Source organism: Gracilinanus agilis, chromosome X (assembly GCF_016433145.1).
Source record: "Gracilinanus agilis isolate LMUSP501 chromosome X, AgileGrace, whole genome shotgun sequence".
NCBI lineage: Eukaryota > Metazoa > Chordata > Mammalia > Didelphimorphia > Didelphidae > Gracilinanus > Gracilinanus agilis.
The window spans coordinates 11605965-11616363 of record NC_058136.1 but is presented as its reverse complement, the minus strand read 5'-3'; the positions used below and the strand labels follow the sequence as shown (position 1 = coordinate 11616363).

Genomic DNA, 10399 nt, shown 5'->3' with positions numbered 1-10399 from the left:
ATATGTAATATATGTATTATATATATTATGTGTAATATATATATGGATATAATTAGGCACTGGCAGTGATAGCCTCTACTTTACAAGATTGTGAGGAAAATACGAGATGATATGTGTAATATACATATTATATATTATGTGTATTATTAATACATATATATGGATATAATTAGGCACTGGCAGTGATAGAGTTCACTTTACAGGATTGTGAGGAAAATACGAGATGATATATGTAAAATATCTTATATATCTTATATATATATTACATGTAATATATATATAAGATATATAAAGATATGATTAGGGACTGGCACTGATAACTCCCACTTTACAAGATTGTGAGGAAAATAGGAGATGACATATGTAATATATGTATTATATATATTATGTGTAATATTAATATATATATGGATATAATTAGGCACTGGCACTGATAGCCTCTACTTTACAGGACTGTGAGGAAAACAGGAGATGATATATATAAAATACATAATATACATATTATATACATTATATATAATATGTATATAAAAGGATATAATTAGGGACTGGCACTGACCCTCCAAGTTCACTGGAATAGGCATCTCCTGGATGAGGAAATTCTCTCTATCAATGCAGATCAACACCTTCTCTGTAACTTCTTCTGTTAGAGAACTACTTGAACCAAAGATGTCAAATATGAGGCCTGCCAGATTCCCCAGCATGGCCCAAACTAGTAATCAGGAAATATTGAACAAAACAAATAAAAATACAATAAAATGTAGATAATATTGTATTCTAAAATAATCAGTAGGCCTCCTGTGGAGATCCTTTTGTAGAGATCAGTGACCCCTATTTCCATTTAAGTTTGCTCTCAGTCTAGACCAAGAGCCCCGGAGGGATTAGAAAACTAGCATTCGTCAGACAAGTGAGCATAGGTCTTCCTGCCTTAAAGTTCAGTCCTCCAACTACTATACAATTTTGCCTCTAATTGTTATCATCATCATCTTTGGATAGCCAAGGCTTTAAATGTATTAGATGATTAATAAATCTGCTGAACTTCAATATAATTTACTTTAAGAGCAATTTGGTATGACTAGAGGCAACCTGATACATACTAAGTGGGATCATGGGCAGCTGGGCAATAAAGTAGACAGAGCACTGAACCTGGAGTAAGAAAGACCCAAGTTCCTATCCAGCCTGAGACATATACTAGCTGTTTGACCCTGGGCAAGTCACTGAACCTGTATGTTTGCTTCCTCATCTGTAAAATGGGGATAATAATAGCACCTACCTCCCAGAGCTGTTGTGAGAACGGATGAGATAATAATTGTAAAGGGCTTTGCAAACCTTACTGTGATATATAAACATAATGATGACAATGACTAGGTGACTGTACCCTATTAAGCCTGTTTCATTCTCTATAAAATGAGGGAAATAGTTCTTATACCATATGCCTAAAAGAGTTATTAGGAGAAAAATCCTTTGTCAACTCTAAAGATGACTAGAAATGAGTTATTATTAGTTGTCCTCTCCTATCCTTTCAAACAATCCAAGTTCAACCCCTCCTCCAGGGCTCACCACCTACCTTTATACCCTTTTTTAGAGGCGGCTAATAGCACAGTGGCTGAAGCTCTAAACCGGGAATCAAGAAGATCTGAGTTCAAATTCAGCCTTAGACACATTGTAGTTGTATGACCCGGGGCAAGTCACTTCACCTCTGTTTGCCTCTTCCGCAGGTTTGTTGCAGGGAACAACTGAGATACTTGTAAAATGCATTTACCACAGTACCAGGCACATAGTAAGTGCTATATTAATGCTTTCCCACCCATCCACCCAAAGAGTGCTTTTGACCACATAAAATCAAATAATCATAATCCAGACATATCACCCAGAACACCCGTCCACATCTCCCTTTTGTACGTTGCCATATTCTGCCTTTGCCACCTAGAAGTTGTGAGGGAAACACATGGAGCCCAAGTTGAGTACTATATTTTCATCATCCTGTCAAGTTGGCCCTCTTCTTTGGAAAACAGCCCTCACAAATTATGGATCTGGCCTGATTCCCCGTTTCTGATGTCTGATTATTAGCAGCCTCTTAAGGCCGTGTAACTCCATCCAGATTTATAGGACTTCTCTCTTGCATTTATTTACAAGTGACTGGATCTCCTGGTGATGTGCGGCCTGCAAATTTACAAGGGAGCAGAGTTAAAGCATGAATCAGAAATATATGCTGGTTGAAGATTTGGGGAGACGTGTGCCTTGGAATCCCAAATAATAATTTATCCGGGTTATCACAGGGCAGCGATGACAATAAAACATTCCATTGGCAGCAAACTGAGTACTGAGTGGGACTGCCTATTCTTGGCTCTTACCAGTTCTCCTAGGAATCAGGGGAGTGAGTGTGGAATTTTTTGCATTTGATGTTTCAGCAGCTGCTCCTCTCAAAAAACTCCCTTTCGCTAGTCTTTAAAACGAACCCTCCACTCCGATCTGAAGGTGCTCTTCTCTACCATGCTAATGCCTAGCTATACCAGACTCCATTTCTTCCATCATCCTCTCCACCCATCCTTCAAGGCCCAGTCCTAGCTCCGCCTCCATCACAATACCTTCCTTCCGCCTATTTATCTCTTCTAGAACTTACAGTTGATCCGCAGTGCCATAATACCTGTTTCCTTACCTTCCTTCCTCACTTCACCTATGGATCTTGTCTCTCCAACATAATTTCCCATTTGCCACGAGCAGGGAACACAACTTCTACTGGTCTGATCCTTTACACAGAGGTAGATGTGCAATAAAGACTTGTCAGATAGAATGAAAAATTACCTATGATATTAGCATCACAGTATGGTGAAAAGAGTGCTGGGACCTGGACGCAGAAGAGACCTGGGTTCAAATCCATCCTCTGGTAATGACAAGTCCTCCTTTCCGGGCCTGTTTCCTCCTTTCTCAAAGTAGCACCTAACTTGTAAGATTGTTTTGAGGATAAATGAGTGGGAGAATTCATTTCTGTTTCAGCTTGTTAAAAAAATGAAATTTTTAAAAATTTAAAAATATTTAAAAATTTAAAACTGCACCTAAACTTTGGACACCACCCTAAAGCGCTATTATAGTCGCTTTTCTAGGCCAAAGTCTCATTCGATCCCTTTATTACAAAAAGTGGCCTCCACGATCCTTTCCAGCTCGAGCTCTAGAATCGTATGTGTAACCTAGGGCAAGCCAGCTTCCCTAGGCCTCTTCTTTACTGTCTCAAATGAGATAAATGTTTAGCACAATGCTTGGCACAGAGCAGGTGCTATATAACTATTATATTTATTATATATATATATGCATAATATATATAAACAGACACATATACATGTGTACATATATATATATATGTATGTATATAAATAGTATATAAATTCCGTTCCCATTCCCCTTCTGTAAAATGAGATAACCTCGTAGGTTATTGCTAAGTCAACATCTATATACTATGTCAGTTTTTATTATGTATTCACTTATTCAACAATTTCTTATTGGCCACCTACTGTGTGTAAGGCCTTATATTAAGTGGAATAAATAAATACAGAAGGGATTTTAAATAATTTTTAGAGACAGCTAAGTGGTACAGTGGGTAAAGTGCTGGGCATGGACTCAAGGAGTCCAGATTTCAAATCTGGCTTCAGACACTGACTAGCTGTATGACCCTGGCCAAGTCACTTAACCTCTATCTACTTCTGTTTCCTCAACTGTCAAATGGGACTAATAATAATAGCATCTACCTCACAGGGTTGCTTTGAGGGGCAAATGAGGTACTACTTAGAAAGTGCTTATTAGCACATGGCGGACTCTTAAATGCTTGTTGCCTTCCCATTCCTTTTTTTCTTAGCTGCCAATTCCAGGGTTCATAGGCTGACTTTCCCTTTTCTTACCACAGGGGTGATGTTTGCTGAAATTCTATTTTGATATTGCCCTTTTTAATAACATTGGTTATTATATATTAATATATAATACATATTTTTAAATAACATCAGTTCAAACAAATACATATGGCATGCTTACCTCTCTAAAGCGCAGACTGCTTTCTAGGCATGTATGAGAAAAATTTCCAGGCTTCAGTGGAAAAGACAAGAGCAGGAAAGCTGAAGGATTGAGTTCTCTGTACACATTTTTCCCCCAAACCCAAGAACACAAATAGTTTTTTGATGGATTTTCATATTCTGTCCAAAATATATTTTGAATACCATTATGGCTGTGACACACAACTACAAAAGACAGACACTGCCAAGCTGCCAGAGGTAATCTCTGTCCGTCACTCAGGAGAACAATAGGTTTTTTGACTAGACTGTCCACCTCAGGGCTTCCTTGCCAGGCTTTTGGGTCTGTTTGTCAAGTCCCTGTATTATTTAAGTGCATTATGTGTTGATAATTAATATCCTTAGGGATTCCTTTTCTTCACGGGGGGGGGGGGCGGGGATATCTGAGAAGAATGTGAAATAGATGGCTCGTGGGTTGGGGGGAAGCTGAACAGTGCAATCCTAGCAAGAGATGTGTCTGTACTCCCACATTAAATTTTTTTGGATGAATTTGCCCAACTTGACAAATATCAGTAGACTATGTTTCCCCATACCATTTAGTTTGACCATTTTAACTGAAGCAAGCAGGCAAACAGTCAATTTGAACAACTAGTTTGACCTCTTCCCACCTCCCCCAAAACAACTGAACTGGTTTTGAGTATAGACAAGACCTCGATATTATCCGTCTCAGACTGCAATTTTTGCCTGCTGAAGTCTTATGAGAAGCGGGCAGGGTTCAATGGCTATCACCACTACCCAAAGTAGCCGTAACCTTGTCACTTTTCTGCTGACTCTCTAAGTCGCAGACGTTGTTTGGTGATGGTCACACCTCCCTTTGGAGGTGCTGTATTTGGAGATTGCATTGTCCTTCAGCATGGCTAAGAATATTGGACAGTGATTGAATGCCGCCTGGTACTTATTAATATGCATGTTGTCATTTGTCATCTCAGTCATCACTGACACTCTGTCATTTCTGTTACTGTAAGCATTATATTGGCTCTGAGTTCCTAGATTCTGGTTCCCTGTCTTGCATGCAAACTCATCAAAAATATCCCTTGGCATCTTCAAGAAGAAGAAGCCATGCTAATAAAAAAAGGAATGACTTAAAGCACTGTGTGACACATTAAAGACTCAGAAGAAAGAATCAGGATCCAAGAGGCCAGGGTAGCTTATCCTTTTGTGCAATTAAGTGCGTCAATTGTCACATGAGAAGTTTGGATCTCCTTATTCAAAGAAAGCTAAAGAAATCCATCAAAGCTATGTAGGCTCACGCTTTCTACATCATCATCATCTTCGAAGTATTGTGGCATGGCAGAAATAGAGATGGATTTGGAGTGGGTCAGAGGACCCGAGTTTGAATTTAACCTCTGGCCTTCACTCCCTGTGTCACCATGGGCAAATTATGTAATTTCCCTAAGCCTCCATTTCCTTATTTGCAAAATGAAGGTTGGGCTCCATGGCCCGAGTTCCCTTCTAGCCCTAGATCAAGAGTTCCTAGTATTTTTTGTGGCATGAGCCCCTTTGGCAGTCTGGTACTATCAAGGAGCCATGCTTTTAAATAACGGAAGGAAATACTGGATTTTGTAAGATGATACTGAAAATAAAAATGGATTTATTTTCCTATCCAAATTGATGGGCTGCCTGAAATCTGTCTGTAGACTCCAGGTTAAGAACCTCTGCTTTAGATCCCTGAGCCCGTATGTGACCTTGAGGCAAATCCCTGCACCTCCCTGCATCTCCCTTTCCTCTTATGTGAAATGAAGGGATGTGGGCTAGACAGTCTCAGAGCCCCAGAGTCCTGTCCCCGCTTTCTAACTCGAATCTCTCATCCTATGATCGTCCCAATAGCTGGTGTATGTGAGTTTTAAGGTTTGCCTGGCGCTTTACAGAGATCACCTGCCCTTGGGAGATGGAATTATTAGAGAAGGATTCTGAATCCTTTCTTACAGATAAGGAAAGTGAAATTCAGGTTAAGTGATTTGGGGAGAGATGATAGTATAATTAGTTGAACTGGGGACTAGTTAAGTAGCTTGGCCCAATGTAAAACCCAGTGAAATTGTGCATCATCTATGGGGAGAGGGCTGGAGGAGAGGAAAGAACATGAATCATGGAACCATGGCAAAAATATTCTAAAGAAAAAAAAAAGGAAAAAATACTAAGGTTGAAATAAAATAAACTAAAATTCAAACCTAAATAAATAAATAAATGAAATCGCTTGGCCCAGAAAGCAGTCATTAATGGTTAAGGGCCAGCTTGCATGCAAGTCTCTCAAAGTGTGCCCTGGGTACCTGTGCTTAACTCTAAGCGACTGGACATTTTTGGCAAAGACCTGAGTAAAGGTACGGGTGGCAGACATTAAATTTGCAGGTGAGCCAAAATTGAGAGAACTTGCTAACGTACTGGTGGACAGACTTAGGAGCCAAAAATATTCTGACATGAATAAGCTGAATTGAATAACATGCAACTTAGCAGGGGTAAATGGAAACCCCTTCTTGAAAATTGCTGTGGCAAAAAAAAAAAAAAAACCAAACAGCCAAATCCACTGAACTTAGCTACTGGGGTCTTTGGATAGAAGGTCCCCAGCCCAGCAACAAGCCAGTGTTTGCATGATTTTCGTCTTGCTAGGACCTGCCAGAGTCAACACTCTACTATCCTACCCTTAGAGAAGGCAGAATTTTCCCTGTATCATGACTGGCCACAAGTGGCTTTTCCCATCATGCACTTGTAATTACATTTTTATTTTTAATTTTTTGAAAAAAATTTTGGAAAATATTTACTTTTCCCCCTAACTAGAAAGCTGCAACTTTTCCCGGGCATCAAACAATTCACAACGTGTCCACTTCTTACCTGTCTGGTCTACTTACCTATGCATCTCTTCCGTGGCCTTTTTGGTCCAGGCGGACGGGCTTCCTTCTGCACCATGAGGCTGGATCTCTTGCTTCTGTGCCTTTTCACAGGTCATCTCCCATGTGGAGAATGCTTCCCCCCCACCCCACTTCTACCACGTGGCCCCTTTGGCTTCATATAAAACTCAGCTCAAGTGTCGCCTTCCACAGAAGGCCATTTGTGGTGCCCCATATATTATAGTGCTTTCTGTCTATGTCTTCTACAGACTTAGACGAGCACATTATTCCCCCTATTAGAATACAAAGACTTTTAGAAGAGGGACTATTTAATTTCTGCCTTTGTATTCTGTGCACTGAGCACAGTGCCTGATCCACAGCAAGTGCATAATAAATACCTGTTAATTGGTAGTTTCTGTGGACCCCTGTGATTCAGCTGGGCAGGGAAAAATGTAAATAAATACACACATGCATAGATATTAATATATGTGTGTATACATACATGTATATGTGGGGGGGCAATAAACACACACTATTAAACCATCCATGGTATTTTCTAGATTGGTCTCCACTTTCCAAGTAGAACATAAAATTAGAATTGAAAGTCAGAGACACAATTAGGTGTCCTGGGGTTTTAGAGGCTATTTTCCCTGAGCTCTGTACCCCTTTCCCCAACACGTTTGTCTTTTTGTCAGGAACCACGTGAGCTAGAATTCTAGCAAGGGCCCTGGGTTTTGTTGTGTCTGGAATTTTTTTAGGGCATGCGTTGTTACAATCCAGACTGGGTGTCCTTGTTCAGTTCTCCCTTATGCTCAAGGAACCTTGTCCACAATGAAGACTTAGCGTGACTGAGACATGTTATTTTATGTGTTTAAATGACTATACATGTTTAGCCAACTATAATGATGTCCTCTATTAAGGTGATAATAATTTTAAATGAATTTTTTTAAAAAAGGTGACAGCCTGAACTTTTCCAAACTCCAAATATATACCGAGTGTTTGCTGTGTGATCAAAATTCTTCTCCCCTCCCTCAACCACCCACCTACCTGAGCAATTTGTTTGTGTTCTTTTATTTTACCATTTAGAATTTCTGTTTTGTTTTTAATGCGGTAATAAAGGACAAGAATCAAGAAGTGAAGAATTAGCATTTATTTGCTCAATATATTGGGCTCACTGGTAATTTTTTTTTGGTTCTAATAATTTATTTTTGTTCTCGTTTTTGCTTTTAGCCTAACTAAAATTTGGGGTTTTTTTCCGCATAGATGAACTTTTGAGAACTTTTTCTGGAGCCAATTAGGTACCGAATTTTGTGAGCCCTAATGCTAACTTCTTTTTAATCTGGTGGCATCTTAGGGAGAATGTCACCTTTCTTCTCAGCAGCTTCTTTAGCTTGGTGAGCTTCCAGGACAGCCACGGCTTCATCAACTTTAGCCTGGAGAGACTCGGGAGACTCAAGCATATGTAGAAGCTCTGAGTTGTCGATCTCTAGCAGCATGCCAGTGATCTTGCCCGCCAGAGCAGGATTTAGGACTTGAATGAGTGGGAACAGCCGTTCTCCTAAAATCTGCTTTTGCTCATGAGGAGGAGTGGCAGCTAACATGGAGGCGGTTAGAGGCTCCGGGTATTCAAAAAGGCCAGAAGGCTGAGGAGTAGTGACTGGTAGTGGCATGTTGAGGTGTTTTGGATTGCGGACTCCAGCAGCATATTTATATTGCTGGACTGAGCGCACAGTAGGCATGAATGGTGGAGTTGGCTGCCCCATCATCTGACTTGGTGGATTAACCATATGCTGAGTATTCATAATTGCTGAAACGGGTACAGATGGAGACGTCACAGGATTAAATGGGGATGTAGGTGCCCTTGGACGCATTACGCCAGGGATGGTCTGGAATGGATGAAATCTTCCCCCGGGAACACCCCAGTGAGGAGTTGGTCTGAATTGAGTAAGTTGCCCAAAAGGATAATAAGCAGGGCGAGTCTGAGGCGGTGGAAGAGTTGTCATGAAGTACCTGGAAGTAGGTGGCGGTTGATAGGGGTTGAACACTGGATTAGACATGGCTTGGAAATTAGCCATTCTCTGCATGTACTGGTTTGTCAGGTGAGCCTGGCGGTCTCGTTTGCGCTGGGCTAAAGCTACATAGAGAGGTTTGGTAGCTACCAATTTGCCATTCATTTCAGAAACTGCTTTGGCAGCTTCCTCAGGTGCAGAGAAACAGACAAATCCAAAGCCTCTGCTGTGACCCCCTTCCATCATAACCTTTGCACTTGTGATTGTCCCAAATGGAGAAAACACCTTTCGTAGGCGGTCGTCATCAATACTATCATCAAGATTTTTCACATAAAGGTTAACACCTTGGTATCTGCTGCTTCTGTCTTGTTTCACCTGTTCAAAGTGACGTTTGAGTTCGGTCTGCCTTTCTCCCTTTTTCTGAGCTCGGCCAACATAAATGCGCTTTCCATTGAGCTCCTTGCCATTCATTTCATCTACAGCTCTCTGAGCATCTTCGTGTTTTTCATAACTCACAAATCCAAAACCTTTGGACTTCCCACTGTCATCAGTCATCACCTTTACACTCAAAGCATGTCCAAATTTACCAAAGACTTCAGTAAGTCTATCATTGTCCATATCTTCTCCAAAATTCTTGATGTAAACATTAGTGAATTCTCTAGCTCTAGCTCCAAGTTCAAGTTCTCTCTCTTTGCGGGATTTAAAGCGTCCGACAAACACTTTGAGATTATTCAGACGTACCCCATTCATTTTCTCAATCGCTTTGTCAGCAGACTGCTGGTTTTCAAAGTGAACAAAGCCATAGCCCTTGGAACCATTCTCATCACTGATCACCTTGCAGGACAGGATATTTCCAAAGACAGAGAAAGTTTTATACAGGGCTTTGTTGTCAATGGACTTCTCTAGGTTTTTAATGAAAATGTTGCCCACGCCACTCTTGCGCAGGGAGGGGTCACGCTGGGACCACATAATGCGAACCGGCTTGCCCTTGATCACATCCAGGTTCATGGTCTCCAACACTCGCTCAGCATCTGCCAACTGCTGGAAGTTAACGTAGGCGTAGCCGAGGGAACGGCGGGTGAGCATATCCCTACACACGCGAATGGACAAAATAGGCCCAGCCGGGCTGAATTTTTCATACAACATTGCCTCTGTCACATCATGGTGTAGATCACCTACATACAGGGATGCCATTGGGATCGCAGTGGCCCCGCTGGCCTCAAGTGGCCCGCTCGCCTCAAGCGGCCCACTCGCCCCAAGCGGCCCGCTGGCCCCGAGTGGCCCACTCGCCTCAATAGGCCCGCTTGCACCCGCCTCAATAGGCCCGCTTGCACCCGCCTCAACAGGCCCGCTTGCACCCGCCTCAACAGGCCCGCTTGCACTCGCCTCAACAGGCCCATGCGCCTCAGTTGCCACTACCACCTCGCTCAGCCCAACCGTTTTATTTTGCCCACTTGCCTCACCGGGCTCATCAGGCACGTTCTGTTCTTTTATCCCACTCTGCTTACTC

The 10399-nt window shown here is 41.6% G+C and overlaps 1 protein-coding gene across 1 annotated transcript; it reads right to left on the bottom strand.

Annotated features, from left to right (window-relative positions):
• Positions 1-8214: 8214 nt before the first annotated feature.
• Positions 8215-10107, bottom strand: LOC123253489 (polyadenylate-binding protein 1-like). The gene has a single exon (XM_044682674.1). It carries the CDS (start codon positions 10081-10083, stop codon positions 8215-8217), a length of 1869 nt encoding a protein of 622 aa, XP_044538609.1. The 5' UTR covers positions 10084-10107.
• Positions 10108-10399: the final 292 nt, after the last annotated feature.

Bases quoted from the DNA above. Each gene is read 5' to 3' on its own strand.
- LOC123253489 (XM_044682674.1), bottom strand. From the start codon at position 10,083: ATGGCATCCCTGTATGTAGGTGATCTACACCATGATGTGACAGAGGCA.